Source organism: Paralichthys olivaceus, chromosome 18, assembly GCF_024713975.1.
Source record: "Paralichthys olivaceus isolate ysfri-2021 chromosome 18, ASM2471397v2, whole genome shotgun sequence".
NCBI lineage: Eukaryota > Metazoa > Chordata > Actinopteri > Pleuronectiformes > Paralichthyidae > Paralichthys > Paralichthys olivaceus.
The window spans coordinates 5,108,632-5,134,074 of record NC_091110.1 but is presented as its reverse complement, the minus strand read 5'-3'; the positions used below and the strand labels follow the sequence as shown (position 1 = coordinate 5,134,074).

Genomic DNA, 25,443 nt, shown 5'->3' with positions numbered 1-25,443 from the left:
TCCAAGTGTCTGGCTTTTTAAGGCATTTCATGTTTTTTAACTTTTGAAAAAGTAGTCCCCATTTATTTAATCTAAATTGTAGCTTTTTTTTGTACCCTTTATATTTAAGTACTTTATATTTACATTGGGAGTGGGCCCGCCATGTTCTTTTTTTTTTACAGTAGCCCAAACTGGACAAACTAAACACCTTTTGAGTTTTTATGACAACTGAAGGCTCCCACCAGTTTCCTTCATTTGGAAAGAGAGGGTGAGCTGAGGGGTGTTCAGCTGCAACATGACACTTCACCTCTAGATGTCACTAAATTCTACACACTGAACCTTTAAGAAAATGCACAGTGGCAAAGCAAAAGAGTTTCATAAGGATAGAAGTAAATTCTTCTTATTGTGATTCATACCCCCCTCCGGATGTCCAATATGTGCACGATTATAACCAGATTCAGATTGCCTTTATTGTCATTGAATGTGATTCAAAGAAATGTGTATTGCTACGTCCCGTGGTACAACATGAAGCAACATGTAATGGCAAAACAACATGTAATGACACAGAATATATACAATAAATACAGCAAGAATAAATGTAACAAGGAGGTGACTCAAGTGTGGAGTGCATGATTGCAGTGTCTGTAGTCATCTTCAGTCTCCCATTGCTGCAAGTGGGTCCACAAGTATGTCTTAAGTAGCTCTTACATTTTTTATTCATTCATTTATTGAGTGTGTTCTAAATAAACCCCCTTTCATGCGTCTGACAACTTTGATATCATCTTGAACGTGTTGGACTTTACGCCGAGCACTTGAAAGCATCACTTCTGTTGTCTCCATCCGCCAGCTGCGGCGCTGTTTCCTAAACCGTGAGAGGGGGGGCAGGGGGGCGAGCCGCAGCACAGCCGAGCGGAGGTGGAGTCTCGCGGTGGGGAGGGAGAAGAAAGGGGAGAGAGGAGGAAAACGGGGACAGGCAGAACCGAGAGAACCGGGGGGAGGACGGTGGATGATTTACGCGTTCAACGTTGCATTAGAAGCGGGTAAACGGCGGCGGCGAAGAGGAGGCAAACAAGATGATAACGCCCTACTTCCTGGAGAGTTTCTGGGTAGGTGGTGCCCTTCTTGTTCACGCTGTTTACACCGGTGCTGTTCTTCTTACCCTCCGCTCTGCTCCCTCCCCACCGCGGTCATGTCAGCCAGGAACCGAGTGATAATCACGGCGTCCGGTTCACACACTCGCTCCCGTTGAGGCGGTTGTGTCCGGCGTCCGCCGCGCTCACCGGCCCGCAGCTCCCCGCTCCTCCGCTTATTCCCCTCGGCGATTATTATTTTGCCACCGCGGGACTTTGGGCCTCGGTAACAGCATCTAACTTGAATCCTCCATGAATCCCACCCCCCGCCGCCGCTAATTGGCCCTCTCAGACTCGCTTGGAATGTTGATGGTCACTTCCGCGAATGCCATTGGACGCCGCGGCTGCCCGTCACAGCCCCCTTGGGCCGGACGCGTCGTTTTTTTTTTTTTCTTCCGTAGCAAAGTTTCAGTGAGAGGCCAAAATGTAGAGTGAGTCAGAGAAGCAGTTTTTAAAAGCCACAAGTTTCACACTTTTATTTAGCTCACATGAGAACCAGCGAGCTGCTGCTGCTGCGGCGCGTGTCTCACAGCTCACACCCTGAACCCTGTCGACTAAAGGTCAAGCCTCGCCATTCTCATTTGACGTGGCTCTGTTGTGGCAGGTTGAAAAGTTAAAGTGGTATTTCATCGTTTGTCCCGTCCTGTCAGTTCATTTTGTATAAATCTCTAAAGCCAAGAACACATTGTTATTAAAAGTGAAAGCGACTCAGGCCCCAGCTCTGATCTCAGATCAGGTGTGGGGGATGTTTTGGGTTTTTAAGTCTCTTGGCTTTATCACTTTGAGACCAGGGAGGTTTGGACAATGGCTAATAAATAAATAGATGAATGCTGGATCACTGAATATAGTAGATATTTTGTAGTTACGCTTATAAACGAGTCTTTTCTCTGTTGTTTTTCAATGATCAGGTAAATGTTTGTTTTCATACAGAGCTCTTCTAGTGTTGATGACCACTCCAAGTGTTTCACACACATATTCATACAGTGCATCTATGTGCAGCACTGACTCTATTACACATCACCTACACACTTAAAGCCGTCAGGGGCGATTGTGGTTCAGTATCTTAACATTAACTACAATTTTTATAGGAAACCTTTCAACACAAACTACAAAGTGCTACACAACAGAAAACGAGTGGTTGATGAAACACAAAAGGAAGTACATACATAATAATGGTATTAATAGTAATAGAGACAAATAGTAAAATAGCCTGGCACCCCAAGTCAATTCAGGAATATGCCTTGCGAAAAAAATGTTTTTAGCTGAGATTTACAAGAGAAGACTGTCTCAGATCTTGCCCAGTGTAACTTGAGTTGGGGAGACTAGGATTGAACCGCTCTACGTCCTGATCCACAGCTGCCTCAGGTGTACTTTACAGTGCTTGGAAATGTCATGTTGCTGAAACATCTTTTACTTGGAGTGTGTCAGCTACTAGAAATAACCTCCATTCATAGAACATCTCCCTCTTCCATTGAAGGTGGGAAATCACAACCCTGCTTAGCTTAGTTACCGAATGGAAACAACATTAAGTCAGGTGTTTGAAGTAATTAGAGAAGTACAGTGCTGTCGACCTCTGAAGCCTCTCCTCTTGCAACAGAGACTTCATAATTAGTGACATGGAAAAAGAAGGAGGGGGAGCTGAGATGCTCCCGATCCTTCAATCTGCCCTTTGTGCCCCTCAGTGGACCACAAGAGGATCCAGTGATGGCAAAGATCAGCTGTGTGTTTAACATGCAGGACATGCACGCACACACACTTGGCATTAAGGAGATGCATCCATTTCCCTTTGACTTGACTACAAATCATCACCACAAGCAAACACTCACATCAGGTTTGCAGATATGAAGAGTTTGTCAATCTTTACTTCTGCACAGCATGCAGAAGTAAACACCTCCCTCCACCCTGCCCTCTCTCAACGTGGAGACATTTTCTTGGTTCTTTTCCTTGTATATAATCTTGGCTGGAATCTTAGTCGTAGACAATATCTCTCCTCAGCTGAATAAACAAGTTCTTGTGGAATTGGGAGCCAGACATTGAGCGGCCATGTTGCTCTGTCTAAATCACGGCACTTCATTGGTCACTGGCTGCAACATTTCCACTCTCTACATTTTCTTGCACGTCTCATTTCCCTTTTTTCATGGGTGTTGAATGTGCATAATTTCTTTGTGGTCTACGGATGAAATCTTTCAAAGTGACTATCCCCCACATGTACTGAAATGTCTCAGTGGTCCAGTCGTATATAATGGCAGCAGGGTAGTGGATCTAATGCTCTAATTTTAGCGCTAGGTCTATGATGAGCTTCTGCTTGATGTGGAGTCAGTTACCCTCTGGCCAGTCATGGGAAAATGAGATGGCAACGCGATAAGCAAACAGTGTTGATACAGCCAACAGCCCCGGGGCGGCCGTCTTCTCTCTGGTGTCTGTGTTGAGTGTGTGGTCGATAGATTCTCACACATCACACAGTGCAAGCTGGAGGTCAGACAAGGGAAGTGTTGCAACAACAGCCAGACTGAAGCAAGAAGAGGAGATGGGCAGTGCAGTGGTGACATATTTCCCTTCAATTAGTGTTTTTTTTTCAAATTATTTAAGCACAATCAAAGCAGCCACTATGTTGCTTTCCATTTTGTTTTAGTTGTGAGGCTCCAGCAAAGAGCCATGTGAGAACTGGTGGAATCTATCTGCCGTTCCCAGAAGATGAAACTCAGATGTTTGCTCTGGTTTGAAACAGAAATCCTCTCTCATGATGGTTTGTTGTTGTTTACTTTCATTGCTTGAGGTCCAGAAATCGTGTAATCTTGGAGGTGGTGAAATGAGTCACAAGTTGTGATACAAAAAACTTGCTCTGGGATTCATCCTGCACACTCGATGCCACATCCTTAACTGCAGTGGTCAGGCCCTGGTAGATCTCTGTGTATACCACAAACAAAGCCCAGCCTGTGTGTGCTCACCACATACTACATACGTGTGTTGTTGCTAGACGGATGAGTTGCGACAGCACAGTGCACCGCTCCCAGACCTGAGTGGTCACGTGACCCAGGGCAGACACTGTGATGTCATCCTGCCGTCTACACACTCAAGAGCTCTAGGGTCTGCACCGGGCCGTTCGTTTACATGCGTTCTGGAAAGAGGGAGTCTTGTTTAGCCGCTGTTAAATTCCTTCGTGAGTGTTTCTGCTGCTTTCACCTGAACGTTTGCTCAGAACCTCACAAGTCACGTCAGCTGAAACCCTCTTAATCCTTTTACTAATATTTTCTCTGGTTTACTCTGAGGAATTATGGACCTAAATTTCCTTAAGTACACTTATCTAACCCGTGATACATTTTGCAGCATTATGTGATGAATGTTTGTACATACACTAGAGCAATTTCTACTTTACAGTTTAATAGTTTGTTTCTGAAGTAGTCTCACTTTGCGTTGTTTTGTGCGTCACATCAGGTCTGTGAGGAAGTTTGTGTAATTACTTTTGCTCGTAGCACATACTAACTCTTATTTTGGTGGAAATTATCTTACACATGTTAAAAAAAGGTTAACATATACTTGCACGGAAATGGGTTCTCAATAAACATTCTCTCTTTGAATAGACTAGTGCCTAATGTAAACCTGCCTGTTTGGACTGTTTACTTGACCTGTTAATGCTCTGGAGCTACTTCAGATTTATTCCTTGTCATTGGTTTATCTGCGATGAAAATTTTATTGTCAATGTTTTTCATGAAATAGAACTGAATTTGCTTTTTTACTGTTCACGTGTTATTATATATACGTTTAAATGATTTACTTAACCACTGTTATTTCTTCAATGTGCGTTGCTATTTCAGAGATCTGTTAAACAACCAACACAATCTTCAGACCTAAGTTCACAACTTTTCAAAATAAAAGCTCTGTAAGTCAGCTGGATACAAAGCATTGCAGCAACAAAATAAACATTGGAAAAGACTTCTTGCTCAAGAGGAAGTGATTCTATGAATGTTGTTGACATGGCAGAAATCAGCACCTTTGAATGTCCGTGACTCTGATATAGTGAAAGAAACCACTGCTGTAGTTTAGGCCGTGGAAGAAGACATGTTCAACTTGGTGCACAGACTATACAGATACATGTTCCACATATAAAGACAGACAGACAGATGTTTGTAGAATCTGTAGGTAGATGCAGATACTTCTTTGTAGGCTAAATAAAGACCTTGTTTTTTATTACAATGATTAATACAATTTTATGAACACCTCTCTGATTACAACCTTCGTAAAGTCAGTGTTAGCTGAAGGACCTTTAGTTTCAACCTGATGTACCTGAGTGTATATACATGTATGAACAGTAGGAGTGGTTTTAAGGGACTTGGTTTGTCCTGGTTGTCTTTTGTTGTTGCACAACGATGAGTTAACCAGGACTCTTTCCGTGTCATGGATTGCATTACTGCCTGTCAGGCACTAACACTTGATTCTGCACACACTGGATATTGACACGGGTGTTGTACTGTGGCAGAAAGAGAGTTCTTGCCCCCCTCTGCCCGGCAGATGTTGCATGATAAAGTGCAGCACTGTGGTTTTGTTTATCTGTCTTGAAGGTGCTATTTCAGATTAGGAGTGTAAGCAACTGTTTCTTTTTGAGTTGATTGCCCTTGTTAGTTAGTCAGGAGAATTTTTGCATTGATTTTAGAGAAAGAACCAATAGTAATCATATTTATCACAAGATAGGGAATTTTTTGATTCAAAAGAAAATATAGCATTGTATAATTACACAGATGTTACTGTGTGAAAACACAGAAGAATGTGCTTTGTGTTTTTGCAGTCACGGCTCTAGAACCTTTATAGTGTGAATGGAACCACTTAATTATACAATTGGCTGCGTCTCATTGAAATAATTACTCTGGAGGTGGTGATGAGAAATCTGTGTGCTTTTTTTATATCTTCATATGAGACTAGATAGTTTACCCCACTGCAAGTGGAGGTTACTTTCAGGATGAATCTGTCATGCTGCTTTCAGACATGCACTGAGCTCCGTAGATCTCCTGCCTCCAGATTTTCTGCGGACTTTCTCCAGCTGGCCCCCTCATATAAAATCTGCAGAAAGATAACAGAAGTCGATGTGTGAACACAGCAGGGAATCCCCGGGTTGATACTCTGGGAGTGAGTGAAGGGGTTGATGACGCTTCTAACAAGGAAACAAATATCTTGTTTCCTTGAAAAAGCAGAGCCACACGTAAAAGACACTGATGAAGATGTCAAGAGAGTTTGAGGTGATAAGAGACGACGCCGATGTTCTGTAAACAAAATCGGGCTATCTCCATAGCAGTATTATACGTTACATCCTGGCTCTGTCTGCTGCACCACCCCTCACCTGATTCCAGCGGGGAATTTGTTGTTGTTATGAACTCGACTGAGTAGGAAACCCCCACTGGCTATGTTGTGCATGTGTGAAACAAAACCTCAGGAGAAAGTCTTGACCCAATTCTGTCTGAAGACGGCTTTTAGTTTCTTACTTTACTTTTACTGATTCAATGTTTGCTCCTTTAATTTTCAGAAAAAAGTTTTTTAAAAAGCCCAGTCCAAAGATTTGTTTAGGTTTTGTCCTCATTCGACAAAGAAAAGCTACAAAAACACACATTTGAGAAGTTAGAAAGAGGAACAAATGTTTTGTCCTTTTCCTTGGAAAGTTACTAATAAATGATTTACAGATTCTCCACATAGTTATTGATTGATTTGCTGTTGTAGTCTAGTGAGTGTTTATGGTGATTTTTAACGCCGATTGTTTGCATTATAAGTACAACTTCAGGGATAAGTTTATTGAACCCTCAGTGAGTCAGCGTATGAAAACCTGAGTTGTTTCATATTAGCTTTTTTCCAGGGAAAGAACACGCTGTTTCATTTTGCACTCTATAACCCGAAGCTATAGTTTATGGCTGTATATTAAAATTCTGACGTTGCTGCTTTTTTCCATCTGAGCCATAGGGTCTGAGCTCTCTTCCCAGCCTGAACATTAGTGCACGTTGAACCATGACGTTAGACGTCTAGTCGCTGAGCTATTACCTAGATTTCTTTCCCAGCCCAAAGCACATAAAGACGACGCAGTCTGTGCACACTACAGGACATAGTGCAGTGTGTCACGGCCTGTGTTTATCAACTACTATCATTGTATAGGAAGCTGTCTCTGCCGTTCGCTGAGCTGTTGCTCAAACAAACCGTGACTGACTTGTGCTATCCACGTTTTTCTCCCTGTGGGAGGGAGCAGAGAGTCAAAAAAACCCTCTCCATCCAAAACACAAGCATAACGACCACTTCTGAACTTCACAGTGTGGTTGGAATATTAATCACTCAGTGTGAGGGCTTTCATCAATGAATCTTCAGATGAGGACATTGAGAAACTACAACTCATATTGAGAAGTTGAACAACCATAATTAAGCAACTAGTTAAACATTTCTAGTGAACTTATTTCTCTCTGTATCCCTGGCTCCTCTTTTGTTGGGTAAAGATTTTCATAACCAATTCCACTATTGTAACCTGGTATAAAGTCAAAAACGCCCTGGGCCCGTTTCCTGTGTTTGTTTTTATTTTTCTTTGTATTCACTGACATCACATTCCACATGAGCCCAGTTGTTGTGCAGAATGGACTTTCTTCCTGTTTCTTACCTCTATTTGGAGCTGTGTTTTTCGCTCACTTCCCGTTTTTGTGAGCTGGTTGGCCAATCATCAGTGATTCTCTCACTTGTAGTTAAGTGAGTTCAGTGCAGGTTGGTTGTTACAGTCTGCGTCTCACCTTCCGGGCATTAAAATCAGTCACGCTGTTTGCTGCTGGTGGAGAACTAGCTAAACATGTCCTTTTTTAATGCTTATCTTGTTAGAACAGGAAACATCTCACCAGGTTAAAATGTCAGCCGGTGAGCTGCAGTATGGAGATGGATACTTTTCCTTTAATGTCTATTTGCTCTGTAAATAAAGTTCTATTTGAGCTGACTCTGACTTTTTGACACTGACTTACTGACCTTTCGTGTTTGTCAGTGGACCAACAAAGCTAAACCACGGTGTAACACTGCACTGATGTTGCAGCCTGTGCACCAAACTGCTGACTGTGGATCGCTCCAGGAACCAGGAAATATCTGTGTCAGTCTTAAGTTGCAGTGAAACAATGTTGGCACACAGAATCCAACAACAATGAGGATGAACTTAAGAGGGTGGACAGAGGTGTTATCTAAGTGACCTGATCCTTTGTTTTAGTGAAAGTATGAGTTTTCTTATTTGTCTTCATTTCGGTAGAGAAAATGCTTCAGTCATCTAAATAATGATGTTGCAATGAAGACCATTAATACACTAGCTGTTATTGTATTCTGTCGGCCTATTTGTTTTCTCAGGTAATCCGAGGACACTTTGTCACTACAAGCTGTGATTTGTCTGTCCCCTCCTCTTCACTAAAGCAGCAGCCTAATGGAGGGCGATGAGAGGAAAGTGAGGTTCCTCTTTTCTCAGACATGATAAGGAGACTTTAAACGGAAGCTGTGTCGAGAGTTAACCTGTCGCCTGATCTGTCAACTGTACTGTTGTAAATAGACACTCCATAGGGACCAACAATAAATATGATATTATACTAGCAATAACGATAGTAGTAATACTAATTTACAATGTCACAGTATTACTTGGATTACTAGAGGTATGAATAATAAAAGAGTTCTTGTCTGACTGTGCAGGTTGTTTGATTGATTTTACTGCTTCAGGCAACAGTATGGCTCAGTTTCATTATCTGTCCTGGCATTTAATAGAGAGGCAGAATAATAAGTGAGGTTTCACCGTTGAGAGTCCACCTGTCAGAGCTTTCTGGTTTACAAACATACACTGATGCAATAATATAATACCAATATAGCTGATTAGTTGGTCAAATGTTGTTTTATTCATTGTGATTTTGTCCTTTTAATTCATTGAGGTTGCTTGTTGTCACTTATTCAATTTATGTTTTATTCATTATCTTGTTTATTTTTCTATGTATGCATGTAGCAGTAGGGTATCAGTATAACTGTATTAGAAGTGTATGGTCATTTATGACTATGAAACCTTTAGTTTAACCTAAATCCATCAATTCTGTTTCAAATTAATTATTCAGATGTACGTTTGCATTTTTAAAGCATCGGTGCAACTGGACACTTGTTACCCAGTTGCGTGGTTACGGCAACACAGATAAGACAGATATCTGGCTGTCTCCTACATTACAGACTGGAGCCTTCATACCAGTCTGCCACCATTTAAAGCGTTTATTGATATTTCATTACTCTCAGACATGGCCAGGATAAGTATGGTCGACCAGAAGCTGCTGCGAATGCAGCTGGAAGCGATGCAGACGATGAGAATGCTGCTTGTAGAAAAACCCTTCAGGGTAAAGTGGGATCAATAACTGAGGTATTGTCTTTGTTGGACTTGGCTCTAACTCTGCTTACTGATCTGTCTGCATTTGTTTTGTCTCTGAAATTGCAGGGGGAAAAAAATAATGGCTTTGACGTGCTCTACCATAACATGAAGCATGGCCAAATCTCCTCCAAGGAGCTGACCGACTTCATCAGAGAAAGGTAAGTTACTCAGTCTTATTCTGGGGAGGTGACCATTTGCACTTGGTTTACAATTTAATCTTGTACATGTAACATGTTACTCATTAACGTATCATATCATGTGGTTATAAAATACACTTTCTCCTTTGGTTTTCTTGGTATTTAAATGAAAGTCGACACCTGCAGCTCCTCTTCTTTTCATTGTGCTTGTATTAACATCCAAATACATACAAACTTAGGTTTATTTCAGCAACTTCAAATAACACTTCTCAATGTTGAATTATCCCTCTAATGTAATTATTGATTATCAGTGGTTTCGATTATGCATGTTTTGTCTGATGAAAAGTCCAAAACCTAATTTTATTCAGTTTACTGTGATATATGACAAAGAAAATCATCACATGACAGAAGCTGAAACTTTATTGTAGTTTTAAAAATGTTCATGTTAGTCTTTGAGAGTACAAAGTGTCAGCTCCTCTCATTTTACTGTCTTAAGTTTATTAGTGCAACATTGTGACAATAGGTTGATCCGTGTGCTTGTTATGTAAACTTGAACTCTTTGTTGAGGGAGCTTAAACCTGAGTCCATCTGTAACCTGACATGTTTCACACCCTCAGTGTCAACAGCTTATAACAGCATAATAACAGCTTCTTTTCAAATTCTACCAACCTCCTGTGTAAGAGTTGTGTTCATAACCTGCCACATGATAGATGGTCCTACACTACAAATCAATAGTGTCTACCTGACTCGTAGGAATGCACTCAGATTTGACATCATCGATCAGCTGCGTTCATTGAAAGATGATGGGAAAGTGACTGATGACAATTCAAAAGTAACTTAGAGGAAAATTAGCGGTTTTCCATTCTGTTAGTCGTTAACTTTTACTTGCATTTTACTGCTGAATGACTCTTGTGATTGTTTATTCAACCATTTGTGAAGCCTTTCTGTTTAAACACTCCAGACTCATTTGGAATATATCATCTTTTAGCTTCTGGCTCTGCTCAATTATTAACCGTCCTCGTGGTCTGCAGGAATGTGGCTGTTAATATACATACAAATGAACGAGATGGTTATTGATGAAGGAGACAGAAGGTCCAGTAAAAGTTATTTAATGAAATTCATTTAATTGCCTTGGGGTGTCATAAATCCATTCACTGTGTGCCAGCTTCCTGGTTGACTTCATAGACTCAATGATATTTCCTGGTTGTTTACCTTTGAAAAACGTCACTATGCTTCCCTCTTGTGGGGAAAACAACACACTGCACTCTGTAATTATATTACCACAATATTTACTCTTCTGTCAATAATGCCATATTCCATAAAACCACTGAAGATTGTATTCACAGGTTCAAGAGACAAACACGTCAACAAAATATCTTGCAGCTGCTTTGACCTCGCTCTGAAAGATAAATAAATACCTGCATGCTGCTTCTTCATTCTCAGCTCCCCTTTTATAGCAAGTGGATATGATTCACAACATTTCAACCACAAACGGCTCACATACCGTCCATGTGAAAAAGCAACAAACTAAAAATAATCTTTACTTATATTATTTCTTAATCGACCGCACCTCACCCAATGTGTCCCAAAGAAACAATTCTACATTCTACATACTACTCCTCATACTGTTTTTAACACATTTCACCGCTTTTATCGTGTCGATAAATAATACAGTTAGTGTGTCAAACTTCACAAAGAGATGTCAGAACGTTTTCCATGAGATTCGATGAAGCTGTATCACTGCCATTTATTCTAAAATCCTCAGATATGCACATCGACAGGTGATCTTCTTCTGGTCACTTCATCTGTGGTCAGAACAGTGTCACCATAGAAAGGAAGAGAAACTAAGAATATCTTCATGTCTAGATTTAAAGTCAGATCTTAGATTTTAAAGCGTGTCATTTTGGTTATGGACATTATGACATTATAACAATATGTGGCTCTTCACTAAAGTATAAGTGCACTCAGTAGGGCACATACCTCTGCCAAGGGCTAACATTTCCCTTCAATTCAATCAAGCTGCATTAGATTGCACACACTCATAGATATCATTTCCATGAATCATTCCCTGTGGAATTGGTGAGAATTGAAAAAAGAAACAGCCTATTTTACATTGTTAAAGAAACCAACAAACAAAACCATACAACTAACTAACACAAGGTATGTGTGTTTAGGAGTGAATAATTCTTTTCCTGCTCCCTGGTTTAAAAAGCACTCTGCAAACTTGAGTTTTTTAATTCATATTTTGGAACATAATGATGTGTAAAACTGAAACTGCCACTCTGGGCTCACAGGAAGATGTGGAAGTGGGAATGTAGCCAATAGTTCATCTCTAGCTCTGTGTATTGAGGCAGTGCTGTCTCTGAGTGCACTTGTTCTTCCATGGGACGTTTGTGTGCGTCAGTGCGTGTGTGTGCGTGGGTGCATGCATGAGAATGCGTCGCACAAGTTTGTCCCGTTTCCCCCTGGCTGACCTTGCTCCTGTGACGTGACTGCAGAGAGAGGCTGGCAAAACGAGACATGCATAATTCAGACCTCCGCTATAACTCTGCTGCATTTTTTTGTAACTCCTGTCACTTTGCTACAGAATGAAGGAGTAAAAAGGAAAATTGAGAGAAGCAGGGTTTCAAACACTATCTTTCAAATGCTGTCAGCTTCAACGTGAGGTTTGTGAACAAATCGCAAACCAAACCATACTTATTTTCCCACACTGTGTGCATGTGGTCAAACATTTATGTTGCACACTCTAAGTGGATGTTTTTGGCTGGGATCTGCAGATGTTCAGTGCCGTGGCCTATTTGTGCCATAACCTAGTTGCACATATAAAAATGTACAATACATTACGATTGTTATCTCGGTATCATAGACATATTTTGGGATAATTGAGGTGTCGTTTAAAATGAGTGTGTTGTGTTTTTTCTCTCTCCTAGGAGTACTATCGAAGAGGCCTACGCCAGATCAATGACCAAACTTGCCAAGTCAGCTGGCAACTTTTCTCAGCTTGGGTGAGTGTAAACAACTTTCCTATATTTCTGTACAAAAACAAAGATCAGTGTGAATTTGTGTAAAAAGGTTTTGTCAAGTCTTAGCCTTTAACTTGTCGACCATCCTTCATCCCAGGACGTTTGCTCCGGTGTGGGACGTGTTCAAGAGCTCGACAGAGAAGCTGGTCAGCTGTCACATGGAGCTAGTGAGGAAACTACAGGAACTTATAAAAGAAGTTCAGAAGTACGTGGAGGAGCAGGCCAAAGCACACAAAAAGGTACAGAAATGAAGAATACAGGGATTAAGAGCACTCAGATAGATTAAAGTTCTCATTGCTAAACATTTCTGGATACTTGTGCAAGTCTGAAAATTCAGAGAATCTGTAGTGTTTTTCTATGAAGTGTTTTTCCCCTACACCTCACTCCTCTGCCCTGCTGAGACACACCATCAGCTCATATCTCATGCATGAGGCCACAGAACACAAAGTAAAATAGGAGTTAGGAATTAGCCGAGTTGTGTTTGTGCTTTCAGCATGACAAAAAGGCTGTCACAGTTTCTCTCTGTCACTTCCCTGCACTCCCTGCTCCTCTGCTTTGGGTTTCTTCCCTAACTTGCAGATACAATGCGCATTGAAGTACAGCGGTGCAAACAGTAAAAACTTAACACCCATCACGGAGAAGATGCAAATGTTGTTTGTTTATTTTTCTTTTGCTTACTTCAGTGATGTTTACATTATATCAAATATGTAAATCAATGACTATTGATTACCAGTCAGGATAATCATTAGCCTCTGGGGCATCGGACAATAATTTGGGCCCTCTGTTGTCATCCGGGCCAAGAATCACTTTTTTTCATTCACCTTACTGTTTACAGTCTGATGAGTCGCACAAAACACCAACAACAATACCTGTTGTTGGTGTTTTAGGTCCAGACAACATATTAGCATTTTAACAGCTATCTGCATCTGAATGTAGATAGATTAAAAACCCGACAGCCGATGCATTTCGGTCAATGTGATCCACCTCTGTTGCTCTCCACACGGTCTGTTTACCTGCAGGCACCCACAGTCTGCTGAAACGTGATGGGTCAAACCAGAAACGGAAAACAGAAGGCTTCTGTCCTCGAAATCTTGTCCCTCACCCACAGATTCTATAGCGTTTACCAGCAGTCAACCAGTGTGGCCATTGAATTATGTCCTGATTATATTTTTTAATTTGCAGACTTTTATCTATATTGAATAGCTACAGCAAAGCTGTAATCACCCATGCTGTACACTGCAAGAGCTCTGTGTCATATGCTGGAGAGTGAAATTGTGTTTTATTAGAGCAATAAAGGACCTCTGTCTCTTTCTCACATAATATAAAGGGTATGAGAACAAATGTTGAGTTTGTATTATGCTGCAGTGGAACTATAGAGCAATGGGTGACACTGGCACTTATTATTTAGCTTGTGGTTAACTAAAGACATTTGCGTGTTGTTAGACAAAAGAAGAGGTGGCATCGACCCTGGAGGCCGTCCAGAACATCCAGACCATATCTCAGGCTCTGCAGAAGTCCAAGGAGATCTACAACGCCAAAACTGTGGAGCAGGAGCGCCTCCGCAAAGAGGGGGCCACCCAGAGAGATGTGGACAAGGTGGGAGGTCACACACACACACACACACCAATGTAGCATGGTATGCTAATAAGTTACGATGAATTCCCTTAACGCTATACATAAACTTTAACCTCTAAAAGTCTCTTGCCTTCAAATGCTAAGAGGAGTTTGATTTCCTCATTCATCATTTGATCTAGGACACAGAGGCCCATTGTCTACAGTATATAAACCTATGATCGCCATTTATCTGGCTGTTTATACTTTGCAGGCTGGAGTGAAAGCCAAAAAAGCCACAGAAACCTACAAAGCGTATGTGGAGAAATACGCCACGGCGAAGTCAGAATTTGAACAGAAGATGGCAGAAACTGCACAGGTATTGTGATTATTGAATTTCCTTGTGCAGTGTGTTGAAATTAAATGTGTGCTCACAAACTCTGCCCGTCGTCTGTCTCTGTTGAACGCAACACTTTGTTGTGTAATATGGCACAGCCTCGTATAAGTGTCTGTGTGTGTTCCACGTTTCGTGCCCTGTGTCATCTCCAGATTGTGTTTTTTTCCTCTGCAACGGATTCATCGTGGAAAGCTCTGATTGGATCCATCTGAGCGACTGATTAGATAAACTCCAAATTAAAATCAGATCAGCAGAATTTGGTCTTCATATCCTCCTGCTCCGCAGCAGCTGCGCCACCAGAGATGGTCCCGGTTATCCCAACATTTTTTTGTGTTTGTTTTTCCCAAGAGAAAGTGGTGTTGAACCTCTGCTTCCTTGGCACCACAGTCTACAGCTCATCTCAAAGTCAGCACATGTGGACGTGGGTTATAAACACTGAACACATGTGGCTCTCTGACATCACCGGGGCTCCTACATGTGTGTCCTCTTTGTCTTGATGTGTCTGTGGGCGGGTGGGTGTGTCTGTGTGTGAGCTTATTGTGGTGAATGACAGAAGTGCAGTCTCACTTGTGTGTGAGCGTCTCTGTAGAGTAGAGGCAGCAGTTTGTGTCTTTGTGGTAGGAGAAGCTCGTCGTCCTCTTCCTGGACAGTTTCTGATTATTCATACTCATCTTCTGTGGTTTATCCCACAAGCCCAGAGTGGGAGTCAAATGGAAGTAACTTCTAGCTTTTAAGGTTGTGATCTACACTATAATACAACTTAATACTGAGGCCACATCAATCTATTTAAAACTAAAACTATTTCCGTCCGCACAAGCATTTCCACCCTTCGTAAGTAATAATCCCTGTCCATACTAACGCACCTGAAAACGCATATCACATTACCTTTCACCTGTACTGGGCATGTGCGTGCCGGTGTAGGAAGGAAGCAGATTGTCTACTCTGCAGTCGATTGCATACTTAAGGCAAATATGACAAACAAAAACAACAAGGGTGAAAAGCAAGAGCAGAGATTTGTTTTCTTTGACTGACGATGAGGTGGAACTGTGACTAATGATTGGTGTTAGAAACGCTTTGCCTTTACTGCTGGTTGTGAAGTCATGACTGATAAGATCCAATCAGGAAGCGAATGTTGGTGACTGCATCATCATTAACAAACATCTGTATTTCTGCCTGTCCCGACTACAAAGCAGCCCAGGAATAAAAAATAAATAAATGGGTCCGGCAGCATTTTAGGCAACGAAACCTCCGGAAGAGTGTTGACAGTGATGCATGATAGCCTGTGGTAGGTTTTGTGTATGAGCACCATACCCAGACAGCCACACGGAAAGTGAAAGAAACAAAAGCTGTTCTTATGCTTGTCCTGCAGAGAATCTACAGAGAATTGGGTCTGGACTCTCTCTGCAGTTGCCTTTCACACATGCTTAAGGCAGAGGGGGGGGCCCTCTGACACATTCACAACAGTAACATACAGGATTCGGGTGAGGGATGGTGCAGCAGACAGAGACGTTACATATTAATTCCGCTGCAGAGATCACGGGACTTTGTTTACAACAAATCGACACCGACTCTTATCGCCACAAACTCTCTTGACATCTTCGTCGGTGTCTTCTACACGTGTGACACTGCTTTTTCACCCTGAGATATTTCTTTTCTTTTTGTTTCTTTTCATTTTTGTGTCTGTTGCATGTTAGAAACGCATCAACCCCCCCACTCACTTGCTGTGAATCCAGCAGGAAATCTTAGATCATCTCCTCTGGACTGTCTGCAGACTCCTTATTGTTTAGGGGGGAAAGCAGAGAAAGTCTGCAGAATCTTTGGGGCCTCTCACTCTGAAATTTGTGTTCACACATACACCTCCTCAATTCAGTGATTCAGAGTTCAGTGTATGTCTGAAAGCAGCTAAAATAAGACATGTTAATGAGACCGTAATGCATTGTTTATCAACCCTCATAAGTGTTCTCACCCTGTGTTACAGAAATTCCAAGACATTGAAGAAAACCACATTCTCCACATGAAGGAGATCATTCAGTCGTACTCGCAGTCAGTCAACGAGACACACATTCAAATAGGAGAGGTGAGTGCATGCACACATGTACACACATACACATACACGCACATGCGCACATACATCTCTTACATTCCTGTGGGTGGAGTAGGTGTCTTGTTGACCTGCGGCTGTGCTCATTGGGTTCACTGTGTGTCATATCAATTAGTGTCGTCTTTGATCTCGCTAATCATTTAACTAAGAAGCAGGAAATGGTCCATTCAGCCTTTTATGCCGAGCAATTAAAAACTGATCAAAACTCCCTCTCAGCGTACCTAAAACACCTCCAGAAGTCCAAACACTTGCCAAACACTGTGTCTGATAGTTGAATGTGCTGCACAGGCCTGGCCATTTCTGCGTCAGTGTGTTTGGGTTTCAGCAAATGGCGATCAACTCCAATTGTGCACGCTTTCAAACATCGCTCACAGCTATATTAATCAGTATTTAACGTTAAACAGAGATTTCTTTTTATTTATTTATGCAGCAATCACACTTACCAGCGCCACACAGAATAAGTCAAGACCAACACTCTGCTGCTCTGTTCTCATTCATCTGTAGCCGCTCTACAGCGATGCCCTTGCGGTAGTTTCCTCTTCGTCCATAGAGGGCGACGCAGCTCCACTGTGAGAGTGTCTCAGTCTCACCTCTCAGCTCAAGCGGCAAGTTGGAAAGAATGCAGAGCGACAGGCTACCGCAGGTTATTCAGTCTCACAGTTCCTGCTTCTGAGCAGGAGATGGGCAGTGCTGCTGCCTGTTGCTGAGCCAAATTAAAATACTGCTCGGAGACAAGTGGCCGGTCGTTCCATACCAGAAAATCAGAATGAGTCTAAGAAATAGTGATTTGGAGATAAGTGCTCTTCAAACCAAGCTGTGAGGGACTTTGGGAAAATCATTATTACATAATGGTGGGGCGAGTGAGGGGGAGAGAAGGGTGAAGGAGGCTGGGACCAGTTTTAACTCAGCAAAATTGTGCTTAGTCACTGAGGCCGCAGGCATTCATGTTGACAAGCAAACACACAAATTCATACATGTGCATATTCTCACATTTAAATATCAAATATGAAGGCTGTTTCAATTACACATGCAAGCACACATATATTATCACACACAGAATACATGAAGCCCTTATCCTTGCATTCTGTCCCACTGATGTCAGAATATTAGCCATAGTTAAATATTATAATATAATATAATAAAAATGTATTTGTCACTCAGCGATTGCAGTGAAATGTGGGCGCAGCATACACAAGAGGATGAGTTTCAAAAGCAGATAATTAAAATAAAAGTGAAAAGTGAAGGTTGGAGGAAAAGTTTTGTAGACATCATTGTAAAACCTGTTACAGCTCCTATGTGATACAGAGGAAAAGCTATCACCTGCCAGCAGGGGCCTCTGCAAACTAAACAACATCAACATCAAACACTGTCGGTAGTTACTGATACTCATATCTGACAAGTTTCCTTTCTTTCTCTTACAAAATAGTCTTGTTGGTTTACTTGTGGACATTTTTTAAAATTCAAATAAATTGCAGTGCAGATCTCTGTAGCAGACAATACACACTTAATTTTGAAATATTTGTCAATTTTTAAGTGAATAATACATTAGTGTTACAATAAATACATTTTGTCTTTCTTTTATATTTCTATTAAATTAAAATAATTATTTATCAGCCGCAAGCAGCCTACAACTATTGGTATGGGCCTTCGGGGTCCGCACAAAACATAAAAAAACTAAAACATGAGTTGGCTAAGACACTTAAAGACAACAGCTTTGATATTAAAATCAGTTTATAACTTAAGAGCCTGCTTTATTAATACCATACAGTTGTAGAAAAATGAATGCATGTACAAGAACCTTCCAGCATATTGCTATATTGTTATTTGTTAACTTCTGCTCATGTATGTATGTATATATATATAAATATTTCATATAATATTCTTATTTATGAAATATCTGGCCTATTACTGTACTTTTAACATCTGTTTATATCAATATTTATCAGTCGATGAGAAACATCAGTCAACTACTACTTGTTTGTGTTCCTTGGTTGGAAGTTGGTTTGGATCATGTCCTTCTCACTGCACTAATGTATCTACTGGATCGTTTGAGTGCCTGCAAACAGGTTTGCACATCAGTGATGAGAGAGCATGAATCTCTGCGTGCCTTAAACCCATTTGCTGGTGAGTCCATGTGTATCAGTTTATCAGATGAAACGTAATTGCAGGGAAGTTGAGTGAACGGAACCAAAGTGAAGGGTACCTGGAACCGAAAGAGTATCACTAAAATCATGTCAACCTCGCAGGCATTTTCAGACTAGACTTATCCAGTATCAGTTCAGTGAGCGTGAAGGATAATCAGGTTAGAGTGTAAGGATGAGATAAAAATGTTAGCACGAGAAGAAGTGAGTAGAGAAAGGAAATACCATATAGATTTACACAAGTTCCTATTTCACTTGAGAGAAGTGCAGAGAGTTCCCTGCACCGAGCGCTTCAAACTCATATCGGGCATATGGGCAGGTGTGTCTGTCAGTGTGCGTGCTGTGTTTGCTTTTTTAAACGAGCGTTTGTGTGTGAGTGAGGATCCCTTGAAGGCAGATGCATGTTTCGAGCATGCGGGCGAGAGAGGTCTCCACAGTACGAGTTTTTTGTGTGTTTGTGTGCGCGTGTGTTTATGCGTGTTTGTGAGGCGAGCAGGCCACGCAGGTTGACAACATTAGTGCCCCCCGTCATGCCAGCAGCACCTGACAGATCGCGTGTGCTGCAGTGAGCACACTTCCTCACCGCAGCAGCCTCTCTGCTGCCCCCCCTCCTCACCCACATCACCATCCCCCCCAACATCCTCTCCTACCAGGGCACAGAAGGCTAATGCACTCCACCTCGCTCCAGGGGCCCGGGGGGCAGACACATATGTGTGTGTATGCGTGTGTGTTTGTTTGATAGATGAGCCACTCTGCGCTTACAGTATCACGCACATCTAAATGGTTTGGTGAGACGGTACAGTCAACCGCTGTTCTTCATCCCCACGCCTATACATCGCTTTCACTTCCCCCTCAGTAAACACACAAGCACACATGCACATCCAAAACAAACAAGCAAACAAACACTACCCTTCCTTTGATACTGCCCAAAGGGCAGGCCACACTGCCAACAATGATTCAACCCGACACAATAGAATGATGGTACAGTACAGTCTCCACAGGCCAAATACAAAATAAATGTTAGAAATATCAACTAAAGGCAAAGCAGTGCAAGTCACAGGGAGAGTGCTGCACGATACATTTGTCTCTCGTCCTGTATATCATAAAACAAATCGCACCGAACATGTGACACTAATCCTTTGTTTGTCTTTATTCTTAGAAATGTGTGCATGTTATGACATAGTCTGACACAGTGCTCCGCATCACTGTGCCAGCACTGGAGAATGGTCTGGCTGCACCCATTATAATTCTGCTGTGGTGGAAAAAAATGCTTTGGCTTGTTTGTATTTCTTTATACCAAGTACAATCGTCTTGGGTGGCGCTCTGAGGATTTAGTGATGGTGCTGCTGAGAAAAAGCATTTGGAAGTTACTGCAAAGAGAATGCTAGAAAAACAGTAAAAGATGCATGTCGACTGTGTGATTACATTTTCCACATGTGGCTCCCGTAATGATGCTGATTTTAAAAACGGGAATGGGCAGTAAGGGGTGAAGAATGTTGCACGTGACTGGCACCAAAGGCTCATACCCACAGTTTATGTGGTGACTAGTTAAGTATTAAATCAAAGAGTAATGCATTTATTGTTGGCTAACATATCTAAGTGTATTTCCTCCAATTGTGGACATTTTACATATTAAGTTAAATCAGTAGAATTCTGTTCAAAAGTAGAGAAAAAGCAAAAATGACTTTAATGAGAAGCAACATAAAAAAATTACAGTGCATTACAATACAGGACATACGTACTGTTATATTTATCTATTATCAGTAAATGCAAATTCTCATGTCTGTTTACATCTTATTCATCAAATTATTCAATATGTATAATATCATTCTGTCCATGCAATATCAATATGTCTGTCAGTATCATATTTATTATTTATTCTTTTACATACTTTCCTTAACATTAAAATTTACATTAGCGACCATGATGCAATGTCATTTCTTCCTACTGTGCATTTGTTTCCCGTATGGTCTGAATGACAATCTTGAATCTCCTAAAGTATTTTGTGTAGTGTTTTAATTTAGTCATAAACACAGTATATACTGTTTGTAGCTGTCAAACTATACAGACTGTCCACGTAATTATAGAAAACATTTTCTTGGAAGCCAAAAGCTACGTGCAAGCTGTGAACAATGAGCAGTGATCACCTGGGAAAAAGGTACATTTTTATCATCTCCGTAGGGAGAACTGCCAGCCTGAGAACAAGTTTTAAAGTGAATGAAAACGTGCCATTCTTCAGTCAGGTTCAGGGCACTGAAAAAACACACTGCAATATTTATTCACTGTTGTTCCATCTTTGCTGGGGAAGTTGGATGTTGCCGCGTTGCCGGTACTTAGATATGTTATTTGATCTTTGAACAGCGAGAATACTGTCCATTATTACATTTTCCCAAATCTGTGGATGTTATTGATCAACAATTATCTGTATAAATCCCAAACCCCAACATCGAATGCACCAAAAATCAGCGGAACTTCCTTGTGTTCATATCATCTCCAGTAAGTCTCGGAGTTTCTAACAACTGACCATAAATATTTGCTCTTTTTGACTTTATAGCTCCACCATGAGTTTGTGAGGAACGTTGAAAACACCTCGGTGGAGAGCTTGATACAGAAACTGGCGGACAGCAAAGGAACAGGAAAGGAGAGACCAGGTAAGCCACAGTGACTTGTGTGTTTTTACTCTAATAACCTTTGTTTGTCAATGCTCGCGTTGTGTGTAAATAAATTAGTGGCCGGGGGGGAACTGGGCCTTCGGCCTGTTCTTGCCTTGTTTGGATGGGAGGGGTGTATAGAGAGGGGCAATTAGAAGAAGGAGAGGGCCATCAGAGTCAATCATAGTAATCTGCTGTAAAGGTAGGCAGGCTTGGCATTCCAGTAAGCATGTGACACACGGGGGGCTTTGCTGTGCTCACAGACTAAGCAGGCAGAACCAACCTTTTCAGGAGGTCAGAGCTCAACAATGACTCTTGTGTAAACTTTGCCATGCCACAATAATCAAGGGAATACTCCTCAGACTCCTTCGGCTCTACACCCTCACCTCCCTCTTTTTTCACACACACAAGCACAGCTCATTCACTGATAGTTGGTCACTCATGTAGTTCACGTAGTAGCCCTGCAGCTTGATTTTAATAGCATCACCAAATAATTAGTCAGTGAAAATCTGTGAACAGTTTAAAGCCCCGTCGTAAATATCCAGTAACTCCACCAGTCCCTGTACTTGCACCGCATTACGTCAGGTCACAGGCACAAAGGGTTCACCTCTGCTGTGTTTGTGTGTACACAAACGGTGACCCCTGTGTCCAGACGCTGCGTCCTAGGAGTGGTAGCCTTCATTTGTTTGGACAGCAGAATTAATTGAGGCTAAGAAACGGTCAGAAAATTCCTCTTGTATCAAGCTGTTCATTAGGGATTGCACAGCAGCCCCGGCCCTGTCAGAAAAATAACCTGTCTGTCCCCTGATTAAATAGCTGAACGGATGGCCAGTCCGGTGCCTTTAGAGAGAGAGAGGTTGAATAAACTTTCTATTGCGGAAACAATCCCAAAGTGACACACTGCGAGGCAGGGGGGTTTCAGAGTGTTCAACGATATCCAGCTGAGCTGTCAACTGGCGGCGGGCCAGACACGCAAACCCCCTCTGCCCCTCTCCCACTCCCAGTGCCATGTGAAGCATATGCAATTTAAAAAACCATCCTCCGCTCATGCGTGACTGCATGCTTCCCTCACAGAGAGTAGAAAGAAAAGAAACATCTTCCCCTGTATAAACAAAGTCGTCTGTCTGTTTAGGAGATGTTTAAACAGTTCCTAATGTCGGCCCAGATTTAGGTAATAGTCATGTGTCTGGTGTTTGGACTTTTTCTGCAGTTGGTGTGCATAAATATTGTCAGATGCAATCGCGGGATGCTAGCGGCAAAGAGTTCCTGCTCTGCCTTGGCCTTACGTGAATCCGCTGCATTTGTTAAACATCCCCAGAGCTTGGACAAAGAATGCAACGCGTAATTTTCCAGTAATTTCCCCCTTTGTGGGTCCCTTTTTATTTGAATTATTTTAGCTTGACAATGCATGCAGCTGATGCATTCAATAGAAATGAGGTGAAATGAGATAATGATAATGAGCTTCCTCTCCAGGAAAAGATACACCTCACGGATTCAGATATTCTCACCTGGTTTATGTCGGCACAATGAGCGAGTGGGGACGGCAAAATTACCACGTCTGCGTGTGTCTCTCTCACTTCCTCCCATGGGAGAATGCTTCTTGAGTGAGCATGCCAATTTTGTTTTGATTGGCATGAAACACTGTCACGCACGCGCACACACGCACACTCAAACAGCCATTCGTGCTCTGCATTGTGCGTTTGCCGGCGGTGAAGAGGCCTGATATTGCACAGTAGAGTAGATCGGTCATTGGTGTACTTTATCCACTTCACTTGGCGTGATGCATGCCTCTCGTGACTCGCCGCTTCCCTGCGCTTCACTCAGCATTGCACACGCCAAACAATGCGTCAATTCTGCTCGCGACTGGCGTCCTCTGGGGAGACTTCATTGGACCACTGCTAATGTATACATTTTGAGTTAAAATATCATTAGCTTTGTTGTTTTCAGGTCAAGGCATGTTTGCGGATCGGAAATATTGCCAGGGGGTCCTCCCCCATCTCTCTCTCTCTTTCTCCTGCTCATCTTGCAAGCTTTCTAGTCATATGCAGCACATGTGTCTGTATCGGGTTGGCTGGCAGGCACAGACTATGTGTCTTACAGGGCATTCGATTCAAGAAAAATTATTTTAAAATAACACTTTAGCAGGAAGTTGTTTCCTGTTACTTGGCTAGATGTAGTCACATAACTGATGTTAATACAGCAATACATTGTTGTGCATGAGTGTGTCTTTTAATTTACAATTCAAGATATGGATCACATGCACTAGTGTAGCCATTACACTGATGTGAAAGTGACTTCAGTTGGTTTCATTAAATAGTCATACCTTCTAACAGATAATCACACACTCACACCCAAACCTCCTGGATTTTCCTGATTGACACAGACACACATTGCATGTCTTGCCTCTGGTCCTCTTACGACTCTTTGTATGTGTGTGTGCGTGCGTGCGTGTGCACGTGTTAGCATGTGTACGTTAAAGTGTCGACCCTTGAAAACCCCCCATAAATGTTTCTGGAGGCACACTTGAAGCGTGCCGGGCCTCGGAGGTAAATAAATAATTGATGAGCATTAAATTAAGTGTAAACGCAGTTGTTTTTGAATGATGTCTCCAAATAACCAAAGCAATGTTATTTTTTGTTAAATCAAATCAATGTCTGGTTGTGTTCCGAGTGATATCACGGTCGTTGGCAGGAGGAGATATGACGATTCGTTGGTGCGGTCTGTTATTTCAGCAGGCTTCGCATGTATGTGGGTGCGTGATTTGTTCAGTTGTTTCTTTTTTTTTCCTGGCCATTTTTTCGCATGCCATAGAGAAGGAGAAAAGGGCATCTCTTAAGCCTGAGAGCAGATTTGTCCATGTGGCTTTAAACACTTCTCTGCATGTAATCTTGGACTTGTTTGTCTTATTGTAATAGGGTTAGTGACTTTGCGTGTCCCGTGTGGGCAGGTTTAGTTTCAGCTCAGTTCATACCTGCTGTTTGCTGTGAGCGGGCACACACACACACACACACACACACACACACAGAGAGATTTGGAATTGGATTATGATTGTGGTGATTCATTTGTCCCAGGTGGGGTTTTTGTGTGTGTTTCTCTGAGGAAACGTTTCTGTTGTACAGTGGTGCTTTGTGTGCCTTAGAGGGAGTGTCACATCTCTGAGTGCCACCAGACACACAGTTGACTCTGCTATTGACCCTGTCTGCCCTCTGGGACCAGCCTAGCCCTGTGTGTATCTACACTCTGTATGGCACGCCAGCCCTCGTATTGTGTGGTTGCCAGAGTGTGTTTGTGCTGTGTGTGTGTGTGTGTGTGTGTGATTATTGCGTGATGTACATTCACAGCATTCACAGCAGGGGGCTCTTGACCCTTTCCTTGCCAACTGAACCTAAATGATTTTTTTTGTCTCATTAGGGCCCATTGAGTTCGAGGAGTGCAATACCGCTATTGCAACTGAAGGTGGGTCTAGTTACAAAATGAATACACAATGCAAGTTTTCACAAATACTCTGCAAGACTCTGACATTTTACTGAAGTAAAGTAAAGTTAAAGCTGTTAAACTCCCACATTTTAAATAAAACATTTGATGTGTTTTTTGGGGTGTTTATAATTGCTTTGTTTTCGTATTAAGGTGCTAAACCCAGAAAGCGAAAACCATTCGGCATCCCAGGTCGTAGGAAAGACAAGGACACGGACTCTACGTGAGTCCCAAGACTTCATCTTCAGTCCATCAACACAGTTTATGCAGCTTGTTTTTATTGCTATCCTGATTCAAAATATATAAATATATAGATATAATAAATACATATATTAGTATAATAAATATAAGTTTTATCAAATACATCATTCTCATCATTATATGACTGTTTGTGTTTCAGGGAGTCTACAGAAGTGGAAGCTGCTGTGAGTATAATTTTCATCCAAATAGCTAATGAATGTTTTTTTTTAGGT

At 41.8% G+C, this 25,443-nt stretch overlaps 1 protein-coding gene across 11 annotated transcripts in view; it reads left to right on the top strand.

Annotated features, from left to right (window-relative positions):
* Positions 1-864: 864 nt before the first annotated feature.
* fcho2 (FCH and mu domain containing endocytic adaptor 2) overlaps positions 865-25,443 on the top strand; it is a 43,152-nt gene continuing 18,573 nt past the window's right edge. For all 11 annotated transcript variants that reach the window (XM_069514359.1, XM_069514356.1, XM_069514353.1 and 8 more), the window contains exons 1-11: positions 865-1,085; positions 9,562-9,653; positions 12,563-12,637; positions 12,753-12,894; positions 14,099-14,251; positions 14,481-14,585; positions 16,582-16,680; positions 21,400-21,496; positions 24,908-24,952; positions 25,124-25,193; positions 25,371-25,395. In XM_069514359.1, the coding sequence (XP_069370460.1) occupies positions 1,053-1,085; positions 9,562-9,653; positions 12,563-12,637; positions 12,753-12,894; positions 14,099-14,251; positions 14,481-14,585; positions 16,582-16,680; positions 21,400-21,496; positions 24,908-24,952; positions 25,124-25,193; positions 25,371-25,395 (936 nt within the window). In that variant the 5' untranslated portion in view covers positions 865-1,052. The remainder of the gene's footprint in view (positions 1,086-9,561; positions 9,654-12,562; positions 12,638-12,752; positions 12,895-14,098; positions 14,252-14,480; positions 14,586-16,581; positions 16,681-21,399; positions 21,497-24,907; positions 24,953-25,123; positions 25,194-25,370; positions 25,396-25,443) is intronic.